Here is a 19,604-nt window from a genome sequence, read left to right as displayed (position 1 = left end):
ATTTAAGCCTCCAAACAAAGCTTAATAAATCCTCAAACGTACATGCAATTGATACGACTACACCGTTTGAAATACACGGCCCTTGTAAACGCATCGATATGAAATTTATGTAGAAAAACTTAAAAATGTGGCCATGTCTGCGATTTAGAAAAGAGCGTCTTTGTGAGTTCTGCAGCAACATTTTTTAGATAATTTCACATGAGAGTCTATGAGACATAATTTCTGGCTGTTGCTCCAATAACTAAAACTAAAATACGTATCGCAGAATTGGTCACATTGCCATAAACCAGACAAGCATAGCTACGTTTTGATATAAAAATTGTGTATGAAAAGTAGATCTTGTGGGCGTGAGACCAATTTGTTTCCCCTTTTTGTAAAGATATTTTTAATTACAAAGATCTCCAATGTTAAGGTCACATGACAGACTCTAAATCCCCTCCATAGGATTACATTATAACCTATTGCATTTTTGTGAAAAATTTGCAAAACGTAAATTGCGTTTTCACCAAAAAATTGTAAACGATAACGATCTGAAAAGTCATAGCCGGATAGCTAAATATTTTGTGACCGCTTTAAAGTTTTTTCAGTGTCTGTAAGTGAAAGTATGAAGTAGCTGAAACTTTTGGCAGGGCATGTGAATTCAAAGGGGAAAAGGATGTTCTCATTGACTTCAATGTTAAAAAAAAGGGTCTAAAAGCTTAAAATTTATAAAAGTGTAAAAAGTAGAAAAAAACTTGAAGAAGTCCCATCATTAGCTGAACGAGACAAACATTTTTACAGTTGAATGGTCTCAATAGCTGAAAGTATGCCGAAGTTACACAGAACCAAAAAACGTAAGGAATAATAAGATTACTAAATTTACGTATATCAATACTGGAAATGTTTATTAAAGCATTCACACTAATTAAGATTAATACATTTACGGGTATCCATACTGGGAATGCTTATTAAAGCATTCCCACTAAGTATCACACAGGCATGATTTACAAGCAGTAGTGGTAATAGTAATACATAGCATAAAAACACTTGGGGAATACTTTACAGCATCAGTAGTGGTCATAGTAGTCAATAGTGTACCAAAAAATTGGGACACAGGTGTCTTGACTGAGCTGTAATAGTAGTAGTAGACATTGACAATAGAGTGTCAAATCACTCGGGCAAGAGGTGCCATGATGAACAGCAGTCTTAATAAGAGTATATAGGGTGTGAAATAATTGCTGACATAGGTGTCTTGACTGGGCAGCAGAAGCAGCAGTAGTAGTATTAGCAGTAGTAGTTGATACAGAGTCATATCACTTGGGCAGGAGGTGCCATGATGAACAGCAGTAGGAATAGGAGTATATAGAGTGTCAAATAACTGCTGACATAGGTGTCTTGACTGGGCAGCAGCAGCAGCAGAAGCAGCAGTAGTAGTATTAACAGTAGTAGTTGACACAGAGTCATATCACTTGGGCAGGAGGTGCCATGATGAACAGCAGTATTAATAAGAGTATATAGGGTGTGAAATAACTGCTGACATAGGTGTCTTGACTGGGCAGCAGAAGCAGCAGTAGTAGTATTAACAGTAGTAGTTGATACAGAGTCATATCACATGGGCAGGAGGTGCCATGATGAACAGCAGTAGGAATAGGAGTATATAGAGTGTCAAATAACTGCTGACATAGGTGTCTTGACTGGGCAGCAGCAGCAGCAGAAGCAGCAGTAGTAGTATTAACAGTAGTAGTTGATACAGAGTCATATCACATGGGCAGGAGGTGCCATGATGAACAGCAGTAGGAATAGGAGTATATAGAGTGTCAAATAACTGCTGACATAGGTGTCTTGACTGGGCAGCAGCAGCAGCAGAAGCAGCAGTAGTAGTATTAACAGTAGTAGTTGATACAGAGTCATATCACATGGGCAGGAGGTGCCATGATGAACAGCAGTATTAATAAGAGTATATAGGGTGTGAAATAACTGCTGACATAGGTGTCTTGACTGGGCAGCAGCAGCAGCAGAAGCAGCAGTAGTAGTATTAACAGTAGTAGTTGATACAGAGTCATATCACATGGGCAGGAGGTGCCATGATGAACAGCAGTAGGAATAGGAGTATATAGAGTGTCAAATAACTGCTGACATAGGTGTCTTGACTGGGCAGCAGCAGCAGCAGAAGCAGCAGTAGTAGTATTAACAGTAGTAGTTGATACAGAGTCATATCACATGGGCAGGAGGTGCCATGATGAACAGCAGTATTAATAAGAGTATATAGGGTGTGAAATAACTGCTGACATAGGTGTCTTGACTGATCCAGAGGAGTCATGGGAGAAAATCATGTGGTCAGATGAGACTATAATATAACTTTTTGATCATAATTTCACTAACCGTGTTCGGAGGAAGAATAATGATGAGTACCATGCCAAGAACGCCATCCCTAATGTGAAGCATGGGGGTGGTAGCATCATGCTTTGGTGGTGTTTTTCTGCACATGGGACAGGGTGACTGCACTGTATTAAGGAGAGGATGACCGTGGCCATGTATTGCGAGATTTTGGGCAACAACCTCCTTCCCTGAGTTAGAGCTTTGAAGATGGGTCGAGGCTGGGTCTTCCAACATGACAATGACCCAAAGCACACAGCCAGGATAACCAAGGATTGGCTCTGTAAGGAGCATATCAAGGTTCTGGCGTGGCCTAGCCAGTCTCCAGACCTAAACCCAATAGAGAATCTTTGGAGGGAGCTCAAACTCCGTGTTTCTCAGCGAGAGCCCAGAAACATGACTGATGTAGAGAAGATCTGTGTGGAGGAGTGGGCCAAAATCCCTCCTCCAGTGTGTGCAAAGCTGGTGTAAAACTACAAGAAAGGTTTGACCGCTGTAATTGCAAAGAAAGCCTACTGTACCAAATATTAACATTGATTTTCTCTGATGTTAAAATAGTTATATTCAGCACTGTAAATACATCAGGTCCGGGGCTTTATCAGGGAATGCATGACAAGGGACCCTTCAGCGCCCTGAACCGACGACGGGTGCCAGAAAGTCACCGCCGATCCAGGACTCATTCATCTTTATGAATGTGAGTCTGTCCACGGAGTCTGTGGACAGACGGGTCCTCTTGTCCGTGACCACCCCACCTGCCGCGCTGAATGTCCGCTCAGATAGTACGCTGGAGGGGGGGCAAGACAATAACTCCAGCGCATACTGAGCGAGCTCGCGGCAGGTGTCCAATCTGGCAACCCAGTACTCCATGGGGTCGTCGGTGCTCATACTGTCAGAAGCACCGACGGACGCCATGTAGTCTGCCACCATGTGGGCCAGCCGCTGGTGGTGACTGCTGCTGCTGCTGGTGCTGGTACTGGGTCGCTCGGTTTGGAAGAACATCCTCATCTCTTCCATTAGGTCCCCTGCTCGGCTGCTGCTGGGTGCAGCCACCTGCTGGGTGAGATGAGGGGGGACAACTGGAGGCCGGGGAGTTGCCTGCTCCAACCGTCTGACAATGCCTGCCTGCAGTTCCTCCATCCGGTGCTGCCTCCGGCTGGCTGGGATGAACTGCTCCAGTTTCCCCTTGCACCTGGGATCCAAAAGGGTGGCCATCCAGAAATCATCCCTCGTCTTGATGGTCTTAACCCGGGGGTCCCTCCTGAGGCATCTCAGCATGTGGGCAGCCATGGGGAAGAGCACAGCCCGCTGTGACTCCTCAATGCTGGCCAGGTGAATGAGGTGCGACTCTTCATCCCTGAGGCGCTGCTGGTCAAACTCAGAGATGCCCAACCCCCGGACTATCGGTGCCCCCAACACCGGCTTTCCCCCCTGACCAGGCCCTGACTCCGGGACGACACCAGCAACCACCTCCTCCTCCTCTTCATCATCATTCTCCTCCTCCTCCTCCTCGTCCTGGCCCTGGTCTCGGTGGAGCATTGCTGACTCCTCCTGCTCCACCAAGGCACTCTCCCCAGCTTCGAGCAGGCGATCTAGTGTCCTCTCCAGCATGAACACTATTGGCAGCACGCTATTGAGGCCGATTTGCTCACTGCTGACCATCTTGGTCGCCTGCTCGAAGGAGGACAACACTTGGCAGACCTGGTTTATCTGCCCCCACTCCGCACAGGCGATGAAAGGGAGTTGTGGTGAAGCCCTCTCAGTGCCTAGTTCCATCAGGTACTCCCTCACCGCCCTTTGCTGCTCCCACAACCTCTTCAGCATGTGGAGGGTGGAGTTCCACCGCGTCACACTGTCCACAATCAGCCTGTGAAGGGGCAGATTGTACTTCCGCTGCAACTTGGACAGGGACGCGGTAGCGGTTGGGGAGCGCCTGAAGTGGCTGGCAATCCTACGCGCCTTTGCCACAATGTCACTCAACCCTGGATAAGTGCGCAGGAACTTCTGCACCACCAGGTTGAGGACATGTGCCAGACAGGGCACGTGGGTCAGACTGCCAGCACTAAGGGCGGCGAGTAGGTTGCTGCCGTTATCGCAGACAACCATACCTGCCTGGAGCCTTCGGGGTGTCAGCCACTTCTGGACCTGAGCCTGAAGTGCTTTCAGCACTTCTTCTCCAGTGTGTCTCCGGTCCCCTAAACTAACAAGCTGGAGCACGGCCTGACAGCGCACGTGCCCCACACTTGAGTAGCTACGGGGGCGCTTGCTGGGAGGCTCAGCAGCTGCGGAGACAGTGGCTTGAGGGAGACCAGCAGTTCTCCCCTGGACACCCCGGGGCGGCACCACAAGATCGGTTGCCGCTGATCCCTCACCGACGCCTCGGAGGGAAACCCAATGGGCCGTGAAGCTGATGTAGCGCCCCTGCCCATGCCTGCTGGTCCAGCCATCCATTGTCAGATGAACCCTGTCGCTGACAGCGTGATCCAGCGACAGGGTTACATTCTGCACAATGTGCTGGTGTAGGGCAGGGACACCAGTCCTGGCAAAGAAATGGCGGCTGGGGACACGCCATTGGGGTTGGGCCTGCTCCAACATCTGCCTGAAGGGGTTGCTGTCAACTATGTTGAAGGGCAGCAGATGTTGGGCAATAACCCTTGCCAGGAGCCCATTGAGGGAACGCACACGTCGGTCTCCAGGGGGGAAGGGAGTGGTGCGGTCAAAGGCGTCTGAAATCGACGCCTGGCGCCGGACGGCAGTGCGGGACACAGACGCGGAGGGTGCTGTGGAAGTAGAGGTCTGGCTGCCGGTACCAGTACCTCTACTAGAGGGAGCGGGGGGGCATGACCTGCTGGAAAGAGATGAAGATGTGGCAGGGGCTGCTGTACCCTGCTCACTTGTGGTGGTGGCGCTGCTACCACCACCACGCTTCATCTCGTCAAACACCGCCCAGTGGTTTATCCTCAGGTGCTGGTTCAGGGCTGTGGTACCCACCCGAGCCAAACACTTCCCTCTCTTCACCCTCACTTTACAAATCCGGCAGATGGCCACGGTAGGGTTGTCTGCCACCAGGGTAAAGTAATTCCAGACAGGTGACTTCAGCACCGCCCTCCTGTCAGATGGGGTGACGCTTACTTACACCTGCTGGGACTCGGTGCGCACAGGTGGAGCTGCCTGCTGCTGCTGCTGCTGCTGCTGCTGCTCCTCCTCCTGACACCTCCTGCTGCCATCACCAGTGGAGACCCTGACGATGGTCTCCCTGGTGGTGACCTGGCGCACCGTTTCACCAGGGTGCCTACCTTCCCCGTCGTCACTGACGTAGTGAGCCGACGCGTCAGATGGCAACCATGATGGGTCACCCTCTTCGCCCCCAGAGATGTCAGACCAAGGGCTGAAATGTGTTGGTCTGAGGGAACCAACTGACATGGAGCCTCTAGCCTGGCTCCGCTGTCCCCTCACCCACGCCTGGGTCTGACTAGGTGCTGCTGTTTCCTGCACCAAAACAGCAGCACCAGTTTGAAGGGATGTCTCTGGGATACTGCCAGCAGGTATCCCATCCTCCTCATCCATCCCTTCAAAAAGGTCCTGACCATCAGGACAGAGCTGAAGGTCTGCCTGATGCATGGCCTCCCCCAAGATATCCCTATCACTGTCGCTGTCGAACAGTAAGATGCTGGACTCTTGGGGGCTGGGGGGGGGTACTACAGGCACCGGTGTAATGGTGGTACTACTGTGAGTCGGGACTGACGACTCAGTGGCACTGCTGTGCCCCATGTAGTCCACCACTACTTCAGCCTGAGATGGCAATATCGGGCGGCTGCCCGATGGGAAGAACTCCCGGATCAGGCGTACTCCCCTTGCACCCGATCCTCTAACACTAGTAGGGGCACGAGAGGTACCCCGTGCTGGCAGCGATCCAGCACTGGGAGTAACTCCCCTACCCCTGCTGCCACGGCCACGGATGCCGCTCATTATTGCTGATATGTGTGTGGGGGGGGTAAACTTTATTGGGGGGGGGGAATGTGAACAAAATGTGTTTTTGTGTTTTTTTTACAAGACAGGCACGCAGACAAAGACGTACACAGACAGCTACTAAACTATAAGAAAAGTAGTACACCAAAGACAAGGACTACAAAATTAAAGAAAAAAAAAAAGCACTAAACAAACACTAACTTTTTTTTTTTTTTTTTTTTAAACACAAAACACAGACACTAAACACACACTAAGCTAAGCTAGATGAAATAAATGTACACTAACAGTGTGTACACTTACTACACAAAATTTAACTAAACTGAACACAAAACTTAGCTTTTAGAAAAGCTCTTTAGGAAAAACTAAACAAAATGTGAACTGAGATGCCTAGCAAATATCACTGAACAGCGAACCTGCAAGATCTAACAGTAACACAAGATGAACAAAACTTAGCTTTTAGAAAAGCTCTTTTATAAAGCTCAGCAAAATGTGTACTGAAATCTCTAGCAAATATCACTGAACAGCGAGGATGCAGGATCAAACAGTAACACAAATGAAAAAAACAGCACAAAACAGCAAAAAACGTAGCTTTGAAAAAAGCTCTTGGGTCTATTGCTTTGAAAAAAGCAGTTGATATTCTGGAAAAGATCCACTGGAATCACTAAATAGCAATGCTGGTGATGATCTAAATCAATCAGGAACAAAGACACAGGAACACAGAAACAGCCTCCACACTCTATAGCCAGCTTCTGAATCTGCAATGAAATGGTGCTGGGAGTGAGCTTATATAATGTCCATGCAGGCAGGTTCCTATTGGTTGCTAACCTCTGACGAGTGTGGAAGGAGAACTCTGATTGGCTCTGATGCAAAAGGGCGGAGCAAATAATCGCGCAATATTCCTATTGCCGAATATTCGCATTGCGATTATTCGGCAATATAAAATGATCGCTTCAGCTACTCGGCCCAAGGTCTCTAATCATACCAGCAATGCTTTTAGACGTCTATGGAGATCACTAGGATGTGATCTGTTTTAAAAATGAAACTGTAAAAATCGCTCTGATGCGGAAGATCGGGGCGAGGAAAGTAATCGCGCGATATTGCGTTTGCCGAATAATCGCATTGCGATCTTTCTGGAAAATTCAATGAACGCTTCAGCAACTCGGCCCAGGGTCTCTAATGATACCAGCAATGCTTTTAGACGTCGATGGAGATATCTAGGATGTGATCTGTTTTAAAAAAAAAATTGTAAAAAATCGAATATTCGGAATTGCGAATATTCACCGCGAATTTCGAAATATAGCGCGATTTCTCGAATATGCTATATTCGAGTCGAATATTCGCAATGCGAATATTCGTGAGCAACACTAGTAGTAGTGTCTCTAATAAAGTGCAGGCGGTGTACGCAGTATCTAATACAGTGTGTACAGTTCTTAATACACTTCAGGCGGTGTACACAGTATCTAATACAGTGTAGTGTGGTGTTGCAAAACAAAAAAATAAACATGTCCAGAAGCCACCAAAGAGGCAGATGCTCACAGGCCACTAAAAGATGGCAATCAGACTCTGTATCTACAGTTAACAGTGCTGGTTGTGGACATGGTGCATCCTCTGCAGGTGGTCGTGGGGCACGATTGTCCTTTTTTTCTGCTGCTGGCCATGTTATTGAGCCAGAACATGCAGAAGAGTTGGTCAATAACAAAGCCGTCCTCATCCTCCTCATCTGTCACCCAGGCTCAGAGTAGTTTGCCTTGCAATGCAGCTGCCAAAGCAACCTATTCCACCGGATCCTTGGCCACAGTCACTTCTTCTGTATGCAGTCTGTTGGCAACAGCACTTGAAAGGCCAACATCAAAGAAAAACGCAGACTTCTCCTTGCTCCTCATCTGGGATCTCAAACCCTACTATACCTCCAGTCCTCTCAAAAACCTGCTCTGAGAGGAATGAAGGTATAGCAATAGGTTTCCCAAGCACTTGCAGCCACTCTGCTAGCAGTACACCAATATCTGATTTTAGCTGGCAAATTTAACAACCCCAGTTGCTGAACCATAAGAAGAAATTTGGTCCCAACCATACACATTTTCAGCATCTAAATGCTAGCTTGGCCGAATTGCTAGCAATGCAACTGCTGCCTTTTCATCTGGTAGACTCTGCCCCCTTTCGTGAATTTGTGGAATGTGCTGTTTCTCAGTGGCAGGTTCCAAAATGCAATTTTTTTCCATGGAAGGCTATTTCTGCTCTCTACCGACATGTGAAAGGCAATGTTTTGGCCTCGTTATACAGGGCGGTCAGCAGTATGGTTCCTATTACCGCTGATTCATTGTCCAGAAGGCATGGACAGGGGCATTACCTTTCCTGGGTAACTCTGCTGGCAGTTGGGAAGAATGCAGGATAGGGTTCAGTGTTGGAGCTTGTTCTGCCACCACGCCTCCAAAATGCTAGCAGTGATTCTGCCACAGCTCTTTCCTCCACCCCTCCTCTTCTTCCTCTATGGCCTCTTCTGCAGATTTGTCCTCGGAAACAGTGGTGCTCCATAAGCATTCAAGGGGCTACGCAAGCAGTCAGGCTAAAATATGCAATGCAGTGCTTGAGTTGGTCTGCCTAGGGCACAGGAGCCACTCTGGGGCAGAGATGCTGTCAGCTTTGCAGAGGCATGCTCAGAGGTGGTTGACGCCATGCCAGCTTCAGCTAGGAATGGTTGTATGCGACAATGGCACAACCTTCTCTCCGCCTTCCGACAGGGACACTTGACACGTGTTCCATGTTTGGCACACATCCTGAATTTGGTGGTGCAGCAGTTCTTGAGCAGGTACTCAGGCTTACAGTATCTCCTGAGGCAGGCCAGAAAAGTCTGTGGTTATTTCTGCCGGTCACACAATGCCAGTGCTCAGCTGGCTGACATTCAAATGGAATGCAATCTGCCCACTAACCGCCTCATTTGTGACATGCCCACCAGGTGGAACTCAATGTTGGTAATGATGCAGCAGCTGCACACATGGCAGAGGGCCATCAAAGAGTACCTGTGCGAGTATGGCACCAGGACAGGGTCAGGGGAGCTTGGCTTATTTTCGCCACTTCAGTGGCTACTGATCAAGGATGCATGCACTGTCCTGTTACCATTTGAGGAGGCCACAAGGATGGTGAGCAGCGACAATGCATGCATCAGTGACACTATCCCTCTAGTCTTCCTGTTGGAGCACACGCTTTGTGGAATCATTGACAGGGCACTTAAGGCAGAACAGCGGGAGGAAGAAGAGACTTCCTTACCTCTCAAGGCCCGCTTTATCCAGATAACATTCCTGTGGGCCTGCCAAACACACAGGAAGAAGAGGAGGAGGAGGATTGTGTCAGCGTGGATGTAGAGGATAACACTCAGCAGCAGTCTTCAAGGGATGGTTTCAGTCCCCAGAAACCCAAGGAGTTGTACGTGGCTGGGAAGCGGTAGTTACAGATCATGTGATCCTTAGTGACCCAGAAGAATCAGAATCAAACTTCTGCAAACTTAAACTTAAGCTGTATGGCCTCCCTGATTTTGCAAACCTGCAAAAGGACCCTAGTATTTGTGGTATCAAAGAGAGGGATCATTACTGGCTGGCAACCCTTCTTGGTCTACGTTACAAGGATAAGGTTGCAGAACTCATCCTGCCTTCACAGAGGGAGCAGAGGATTAAACCTTTTCAGGAGGCCTTGAACAAAGGTGTGTGCAACGCATTTGCAGACCCTGGGAGGTTACAATTTTCTGGTGCTGGACAATGTGTTGCTGAGGCTTCGTTCAGTCGGAGAAAGAGTGATGGAGAAGGTGGCCGGCTGACCGATGCCTTTAAACAATTCTAAAGTCCTAAGTGCCAAGGTCTGATCCGTTCAAGCAACCATTGCCAGCATCTGCATTACATGGTGCAGGAATATCTAAGGGCAAGAGCAGACTTGAAGACCTTTCCAACAAAGCATCCACTGGGTTACTTGGTCTCGAGGATGGACCACTGGCCAGAACTTGCTCAATATGCAATTAAGCTACTGGCCTGTCCTGCATCCAGAGTGGTTTCTGAACGCACAATCAGTGCTGCTGTAGGGTTAGTGATGAATCAAAGAGTGTGCCTGTCCACAGACTCCGTTGATAGGCTCCTCACATTTATAAAAATAAATCAGTCTTGGATCAGCAGCTATCAAGCACCTGATGCTGAAGTAACTGATTTAATTTGCTATGAATGTGGAATCCCTTGAAGACTATGCTGACTATCCTAATTCTCCTCAATCTTGATGATGCTAGCTTCCAACAATATTTTTGGTTTAGGGCACCACCACCACCACCCAAGGCCCAATTTTTGTTTAACAGGGGCATGTAATTACAATTTTTGACATAATATTTCAACGCAGGGCTCGTTCCTGCACCCAACAAGAGTAACTGTGAGGGCTTACACTGTTGTGGAACCACCACCACCACCACCAAAGACCCAATTTTTCTGCCTGTGTTTAACAGGGACATGTAATTACGATTTTTGATACAATATTTCACAGCAGGGCTCGTTCCTGCGCCCAACAAGAATATATGCAAGGGCTTACAGTGTTCTGGTACCACCAACACCTAAGGCCCATTTTTCTGCAGACTATATAGGGCAGGCCGCATAGTATATATACTGCTGTTCAGAGTATATAGTGCCTGGGGGACCCCCATGCCATTTTTAAAAAAACAATTGGGTGCAGGGTTCCCCTTAATATCCATAGCAGACCTGAGGGGCCTGGTATGGATTTTGGGGGTGACATCCATGCCATTTTTTGGGGGTATTTTTGGTATTTTTATCTATTTTGCCAGGCTCCGGCAATACATTACAGCCACGAGCAGTTTTAAATTATCTTTTTTCCTTTAGAAATGTAGTTTTGCTGTGGCACTGTCTTAAACATTGGACAGATGTGCTACTTTATAGGCATACTAAAGACACCCCCCCCCCAGACACGATATTTAAATACATATTACATTTTTATTGTTTCACTTTAAACATTATTAAAATCACTGCTCCTCACTCTGGGGCTGATTTACTAAACATGGAGAGTGCAATAACTAGTGATCTAACTTCAGCTTATTCAATTAAGCTTTGACAAAAAAAAAACTGGTAGCTGATTTGTTTTCTATTCAGAGCTGGACCAGATTTTGCACTCTCCAGTTTTAGTACATTAACCCCAGCTTTTCTCTTCCTATCAGCATACTTGTTGCAAAAACATGAACGGATTTGCTTTTTGTACTGTTTCCTCTCTAACACTCCAGCTCTGCTATACTGGCACTTTGAGAGGCTGATACCAGGTCAAGTACCTACACTGCTTGCATTTAAAAATATATATGTATTGATGTATTCAAGATTAAACAGCTGCATCAATTTATGTATTTTATGTCAGTACAGAGTTCAGCTTTAATGAACTTTGTAAATATAACCTCTGTTCTTTATTTATGTGTCAAAGAGTTAGTAAAGATAGAAATTTAATGGGACCTGTGACAGATTGAATATCCATATGCTATGTAAGTATATTAATGACCCTCTTAGAAATAGAACAAGATGATACCAGGTCCCATAATGACCTGTCTTCTGTTGTAACAGCTTGGAGCAGCATATTAGCACACATACAGTATTGCAGATGCTGCCTGCCCTGGATATCAGCAGCTTCAGCGCTGGCTTTTGGCAATTGGAGTATGTACATTTGTTACATAGACCAATGTGGGCATTGACCAACACATAACCCTTTGTAACATCTACTATATACGAAGCATAGTTCCTGATAGATGAAAATACATTACTCAAATTTACAGACTTACATGTTTGATTTAGATATTATGTGATTCAAGCTAGCAATTAGAAATACATACATATTCAAATAGCACATACTTTTTTTAAATAGCCTGTTCTACTTGTTCTCACTAATACTGTATTACATACAGTACATATATTATATTAACTGAGAAAGAGGTGCTTTGGGAAGACCAAGAAAGAGAGCTGTTTATACAGTATTCTTGTTCTTTAGTCCCAAGAGACATTCAAGTATAACAGAATTTACATAAATGGATATGTTCTTTTGACAGAAATGAATTTCTTTTATACATTAACACAAATATAACTGCAGTATAACTTGTTTCCTGTCATTGGTTATAAACAGTGCAAGTTCTCAATTGCTTAGTGATATTTTTCTCTATTCTTACCCTGTTTAGGAGTTCATCTATCTCAATGACAAGAGTATCTTGGTTGTTCTGTGCCAGCTGGAGAAGTCTTTCAGGAGCTCGTTGAGGTGACAGTAAATGCTGAAAAGTTATTAAGACACATTTCAGTACTGAAGGCGCTTTTAACTGTGTGCACATAGAGCATCTTTATTTCCCTGTAATTTGTCAATTCCCCAATGTTATGACAGGTTTACTATACATTCATAATAAATGTTTATTTGCTTGCAGAGAAACGCATGCAGTGATTTCAGCATACCCTTAGACATCATGCGATTAGTATTAGACAGGTACATCACAGCAGTCTGAATACACAGGGCTGCTATTATTGGTCATCCCTGTTGTGCAGAAAGTTGATCCTACTGTGTGGATATGCTGAAATTATAAAAAGTATTGGCTTGCTGTCAGCTATATATTAAAATGATAATAAAAAAAATGGAAACCTATCTAAGAAATCTAAACTTCAGTATTTGACAGAAGCACAGTTAGTCTTTTTTCTGCACTTTTTATTTGCAATTAATACACAAGTAAAATATTGTATAATTTAGTTTTATACTACATTGCACAAAAAATAAGAAATTACATGTCAAACTTTAGCATTGTGCTTTGTTGACCTATTAAAGTTCGAAAGAGTAAAATGCATCCTATTCTATTCAGTTTTAACTAAATCTGTCACATTAAGAAAACACTATGGGGATTATTTACAAAAGGCTAATCCACTTTGCACTACAAGTGCACTTGGAGGTGCAGTCACTGTAGATCTGAGGGGAAGATCTGAAATGAGGGGAAGCTCTGCTGATTTTACCATCCAATCATGTACAAGCTAAAATGCTGTTTTTTAGTTTTCTTTCATGTCAGATCTACAGCAACATCACTTCCAAGTTCACTTGTAGTGCAAAGTGGATTTGCCTTTTTTAAATAACCCCCATATATGTTTTGCATTTTACATCACTTTCTATCCCAGCGACAATAGTCACCAGGACAAAAGTGAGAATGAATCCCCCCAGCAGTGTTACAAACAACTATAAAATACTGGACAGAGGTTGCAATCCTTCCTTATACTATGGCCTCATGCACACTGGGTGTTTTGGCATCATTTAGTTGCAAATGGAGGTTGCAAGTGCACCGTTTAGCCACATTGCTGGCAACCTGTCCAACTTGATGGAAGTCTGACAGCTACTGTGGCTGGACAGGGCTAGGTGGTTCACCGGCCGTTCGGCTGGCTTCTGTCAAAGGGGTATGACCAAAAAAGTTCTACCGAACGGCTCCCAATCAGCACTCTCAGGCAATGGCTGAGAGCGCTGACCGGTGTGTTCTGGGGGGGAGGGCTCCCCCTGTCAGAACACAATATAACAGCAGGGGAGAGCCCTGTACTAATGTCAGCTAGTTAGCACAGCGGCTCCTCCTGAGCTGTCAGGTGTTTTTCATTCAGCCCGGCTGAATTGAACAAAAAAAACTACTAAGGTGTACTAGTATTAAGTCAGTAATGGAGAAAGGAGAGAGAGTAAGAGAGACTGCAGACAGTACTACTACTAACTAGAACTAGTCCATTATTAAGAATGAGTTACTAAAATGGGTTCCTTAACTAAACTATTACTTTAAAAATGCTGTCCAAAAACAAGTTGACAAATCTATGTTTTGTCAAGTATAAACATATTCATTTACATTTTAAAAAGAAATATGCACAATTCATTTACTCTTCTGTGATAAATAGGTTTTGGCACTCATTTATCACCTTAGTATCATTTTTGCATTTAAAATCCATTTAGAGAGGAAGGGATCTGTCCTAGAGTGATAAATGGTTTTATCTATGGGACAAGCACTTGATGTCAGATTGTAACCCTGACTGCACACATAGCTTTGTGCATTAATACCTACACTTGGCTCAGTAGCCATGCTTTGTGGTACGGTACAGGTTACTGATGTCAGCAGGATATAATACTAAAGAAACCTAGTAATTTGGTCAAAATCAGAAAGTGTAACTAGGAATTGATATGAGTGTAGAATTAAATGATTGTTGGCAAAGTAATATAAAGTATTACACACAAACTACTTCAGCTTTCTGGACATAGGTAGCACACGCAGGGTCTGAAGAGTTTGAATCAAGCTCATAGTTACTGTTGAAGTTATGAGCTTGTACCTGTTTTGTTTAGCTGACTCCCAGCTTCATTGTAAAAGTGTAAAATGTAATGTAAACATTTAATGTATATATCTAAAATGTAATTTAAAAGTACTTTTATGGTACTTGCGTGTGCCAACTCTCTACCCCCTCATCAACCCCTCCTCTGCATGGTCTCTGGGCTCTCCCACTCCACAAACAAATGTGTTCAGGGTGTTATGTGAGAGCAGATCAGGGAACATCTGCATTTCTGGCTTCAGATTTGTCATTCCCCAGCTGTTATGGCCAGGGAAGCAGCAAATAAGCAAAGTCTATGCTTGATTTGCTGCAGACAGGCTCCTCCAAGCCTTCCACAGCTAAAGCTGAGCTCACAAGCACACGCTGCTCACCACCTAGCCCTGCACAGTCTCCCTCACAGGCTGCAGCCCTGTCACCTAGCCAGGACTCTCATACCTCCTCTGTTTTAGATCGAGGGTGGCAGAAATCGTATGCAGCCAGTCCAGCAGCCTAGAGCTTGACCAGGACAGCACCACAGATTCCTCTGCTATCCCATCAGCTCAACCACAATACTCGGGAGACCTAATACTCTTAGCACGCTTTGATGATATGCTACAAAGAGTTGGCGAAAGCTACTGACAAATCATCCTTAGACATAAAACAAGATTTCCAGGAGCTAGGGAACCGTCTGGAGAGCATTGAATCAAAGGTAGACGACACTGTTCATAGAGTTTCCCAAAACTCGAATATGATAACTGACTTACAAGACCACCTTGAGAAAGCCTACTCAAAAATTGACAATCTCGAAAACCGCACTAGGAGCTATAACTTTCGTATCAAAGGTATTCCGGAAAATGAAGGATATCACTTCCGTCACTTATTTTCTAATGCAAGCTGCAGTGCCTGACATTGATGACATTCATATGGAAATCCATCCATCCACAGAGCTCTGGTCCCTCCAAAACCTGATGCCCCCCCCAGGGGCGTTATCGTAAAGCCTCACTTTTTCTGGATCAAAGAAGCAGTGATGCGTTATGCTAGAGAACGTCCGGATCTGGAAATAGATGGGCTTAAGATTAAAATATTTGCGGATAGGCCACCATCCAGAAGAGGCAATCATTTAAACTCTTGTTGCTACCGCTGATCGAACAAAATATTCGCTGTAGATGGAACAAGATCCAATTCACTTTTAATAGCACGTCTTATGCCTTTTCTACATTCGCTGAAGGTGAAACAATTTTACTGAAGCTGGGTTTCATCTCCCACAGTCCTTCATCCTGGAATCAGCCCAGATCCGGCGACCCCCCTCCTCCACTCTCCCCTCTTTGGTCGACTTCGCCGACGAAGAAATCAGCATCTTTCTCTTGCACATCTTGAGAACTTATTACATACAGTACTTATTACATACTATCGAATGATCCTATTGTTTGGGGTGGTGGCTTCTTAGTGGTCCAGTTACAGGACATTAGCCGCTGTCTTTTCCTTTTTCACTTTTTGGCTTTTTTCTTTCCGAAGAAAATGATGCGACATTCATCTACTGCATAAATAGTTCTATCGCATTGTATGTTTCTTGTTCATTTGTTGAGGTTAACGTATTTGTTATTTTTTTTCTCAGGCTGGACATTTTAATTTTTAATTTGCATACCACTATACTGAATTTTGGTTGTTTCACTAGTTGTTTTATCAGTTTTCCTGGGCGGTGCTATAGGGCAATTTTTTTATATATGAGCCTTTACTGTCGGGGGGTGTCTATGCACTCTCCCCACTCGAAGGACGCTTGCCATTACTTGATTCTGGTAAAGACTCCTCCATACTCTGAGCTTTTGCTCTGAGACATTTAACTGTTTATTGGTTTCTGTACCTGATTTTCTACATCTCTATGCCATATTACTCGGTGCAGGGGGTTTCCTGGCCCGTCTACCCGGTTCTTTTCTTTCTCTATTTTTGCTTTATTTATTTTTTATTGTTCTTTCCTGAGGGTCACCTGGAGGTTCTCTTGGCTCTTCTGGATCTGGAAGTTCGCAGATCGGTGGGTGAGTTTGTTTATATTTAATTGGCTGACTGTTTCCTATGGCTAGTATAATGACCAACTCCAAAAACATCCGCCTGCTCTCCCATAATGTTCAGGATTTTGGGTCGCCCGCTAAACAGATTAAGGCTTTCACACATTATTGATTTTTGGGGCGGAAAGTTTTGCTCTCCAGGAGATGCACTTCACTATTATCAAAGTTCCTAGGGACTAGGTAGGACGCTACCCTTTGGTTAAAGGTCACTTTGAGGAAACATTAGTTACCTTCCTAATTTACTACGCTTCCAACACAAATCAAATTGCATTCTTTCACTCCCTTTTACGATTCATGGCTTCTGAATTTGAAGGAGAAGTAATTTTAGCAGGTGACTCTAACCTAGCCTTGGATCTTATTAGGGACAAATCTCATACCGCTGGGCTCTGTTCACCTCCCAAGCAAAGTCGCAAATTTGCACAGTTGCTTTATCATTGTGACTTAGTAGATGCCTGGAGGGAAGCTAATCCCACCTCTAGAGACTACTCTCAGTATTTCAGAGCACATGGACACTACTCACGATGACCACGTGTTTCTCCTCTTGGGATTGTTGCCTAAATTAAATTATGCCACAATATTATCTATGTCCTGTCAGACCATGATCCTGTTATGGTTCAGTTATCAGATCTGGCGTTTACATGAATCTCTTCTCAGTGACAAATCCCACTGCCTTGAGATTTCCAACCATTTGAAGTCTTACTTTGATATAAATACGCCAGAAGACACTTCCCCTGCAATTAATTGGGCCACACACAAAGCTTCTGTCAGGGGAGCCTTTATTCAACTGCCCTCCAGACTCAAAAAAGCTTGCAATGAGTTGATCTCTGCTAAAAAAAAAAGGATTTTTAATACAGCTTACCTGTAAAATCCTTTTCTTGGAGTACATCACGGGACACAGAGCGGCATATTCATTACTATGTGGGTTATATGGAGTACCTTCAGGTGATGGACACTGGCAATCTCAAACAGGAAGTGCCCCTCCCTATATAACCCCCTCCCATAGGAGGAGTACCTCAGTTTTGTAGCAAGCAGTATGCCTCCCAAAATGGTCCCCAATAAGAGGGGTGGGAGCTCTGTGTCCCGTGATGTACTCCAAGAAAAGGATTTTACAGGTAAGCTGTATTAAAAATCCCTTTTTCTTTCTCGTACATCACGGGACACAGAGCGGCATATTCATTACTATGTGGGATGTCCCAAAGCAATGCTTACAATGAGGGGAGGGAGACATCTTCCCAAGACAAAATGATTTAATTTAGAGATATACTTAAATCATAATAAATCCAACTTAGTTGAGAAAAAAATAATTTTAAATTTTACTCAAAAGGGAGCCCCCGGAATCCGAGGGTCTCAAACTACAGCCCGCAGCACTGCCTGCCCAAAGGCTGTATCAGTATTCCTTCTTACGTCCAACTGGTAGAACTTTGTAAACGTGTGGACAGAAGACCAGGTTGCCGCCTTGCAAACTTGAGCCATAGAGATCTGGTGGTGTGCTGCCCAGGAGGCGCCCATGGCCCTAGTAGAATGAGCCTTTAATGATAACGGAGGAGGCAACCCCCTCAAGCCGTAGGCCTGAGTGATTAACTGTTTAATCCACCTCGAGATGGTGGATTTTGCAGCTGCCTGCCCCTTTTTGGGCCCATCCGGTAAAATGAACAACACGTCTGTTTTCCGGATCTTCTCTGTAGCTTTAAGATAGGCCTTCATGGCCCTGACAATATCCAAGGTATGCAGCAACCCTTCCTTTTTGGAAGTAGGTTTAGGAAAGAAGGATGGTAATACCAAATCCTGGTTTAGATGAAAACTGGATATAACCTTTGGTAGGAAGGAAGGATGAGGGCGGAGAACGACCTTGTCCTTATGAAAAATAAGATATGGTTCCTTACAGGATAAGGCTGCCAGTTCAGATACTCTTCTGGCGGAAACTATGGCGACCAAAAATACTAACTTCCTTGTCAGTAAAACCAAAGGAATTTCAGCCAACGGCTCAAAAGGTTGTTTCTGTAAACTTGACAGAACAAGATTTAAATCCCACGGACAAAGCGGGGATTTAACTGGAGGATTAATACGTAAGACCCCTTGAATGAAGGTCTTAACCAGCGAGTGGGTGGCCAGCGGCCGCTGAAACCACACTGACAAAGCTGAAATCTGTCCCTTGATTGTGCTTAATGCCAGTCCTTTATCCACTCCTAGCTGGAGAAAAATTAATACTCTATCGATGGTAAATTTGCGAGAAAGCCATCGCTTGGACTCACACCAGCCTACATAGGCCTTCCAGACCCTGTAATAAATCACCCTAGAGACCGGTTTCCTGGCTCTGATTAGGGTAGAGATTACCTTCTGAGACAGACCTCTACCCCTGAGAATCAGGGATTCAGCTTCCAGGCCGTCAAATTTAGATGCCGTAAGGCAGGGTGGAGGATCGGACCTTGCGATAGCAGGTCTGGCCGTAGAGGAAGAGTCCAAGGGTCTCCCACTACCATCTTCAGGATTAGTGAATACCATGCCCTTCTGGGCCATGCTGGAGCTACCAGGATAACTGGTATGTGCTCCACCCTGATCCTGCGCAGCAGGCGGGGTAGTAACTGGAGCGGGGGAAATGCATAAAGAAGTTTGAACTGATGCCAAGGGCAAACTAACGCATCGGTTCCGCAGGCCCTGGGATCCCTTGTGCGGGACATGAACCTGTCTAGCTTCTTGTTCAGTCTCGATGCCATGATATCCACGTCCGGCACTCCCCATTTCTGGCAGAGTGTCTGAAAGACCTGTGGATGCAGAGACCACTCCCCCGGGGAACAGAGTCTGGCGACTTAAGAAGTCCGCCTGTAGGTTGTCCACTCCGGGAATGAATATAGCCGATATGCAGGGCACATGGGCTTCTGCCCACAAGAAAATCAAGCTCACTTTTTTC

General features: G+C 45.2%; 1 protein-coding gene across 1 annotated transcript in view; it reads right to left on the bottom strand.

The window, feature by feature from the left end:
• Nucleotides 1-19,604, bottom strand: part of LAMA2 (laminin subunit alpha 2) — a 1,029,834-nt gene that overhangs the window by 264,646 nt on the left and 745,584 nt on the right. Inside the window, 1 exon segment of the mRNA XM_040350410.1 lies at nucleotides 12,503-12,601. Within this exon segment, the coding sequence (XP_040206344.1) occupies nucleotides 12,503-12,601 (99 nt within the window).

Source organism: Rana temporaria, chromosome 4 (genome assembly GCF_905171775.1).
Source record: "Rana temporaria chromosome 4, aRanTem1.1, whole genome shotgun sequence".
Lineage (NCBI taxonomy): Eukaryota > Metazoa > Chordata > Amphibia > Anura > Ranidae > Rana > Rana temporaria.
This window is presented reverse-complemented; position numbering and strand designations above follow the sequence as displayed.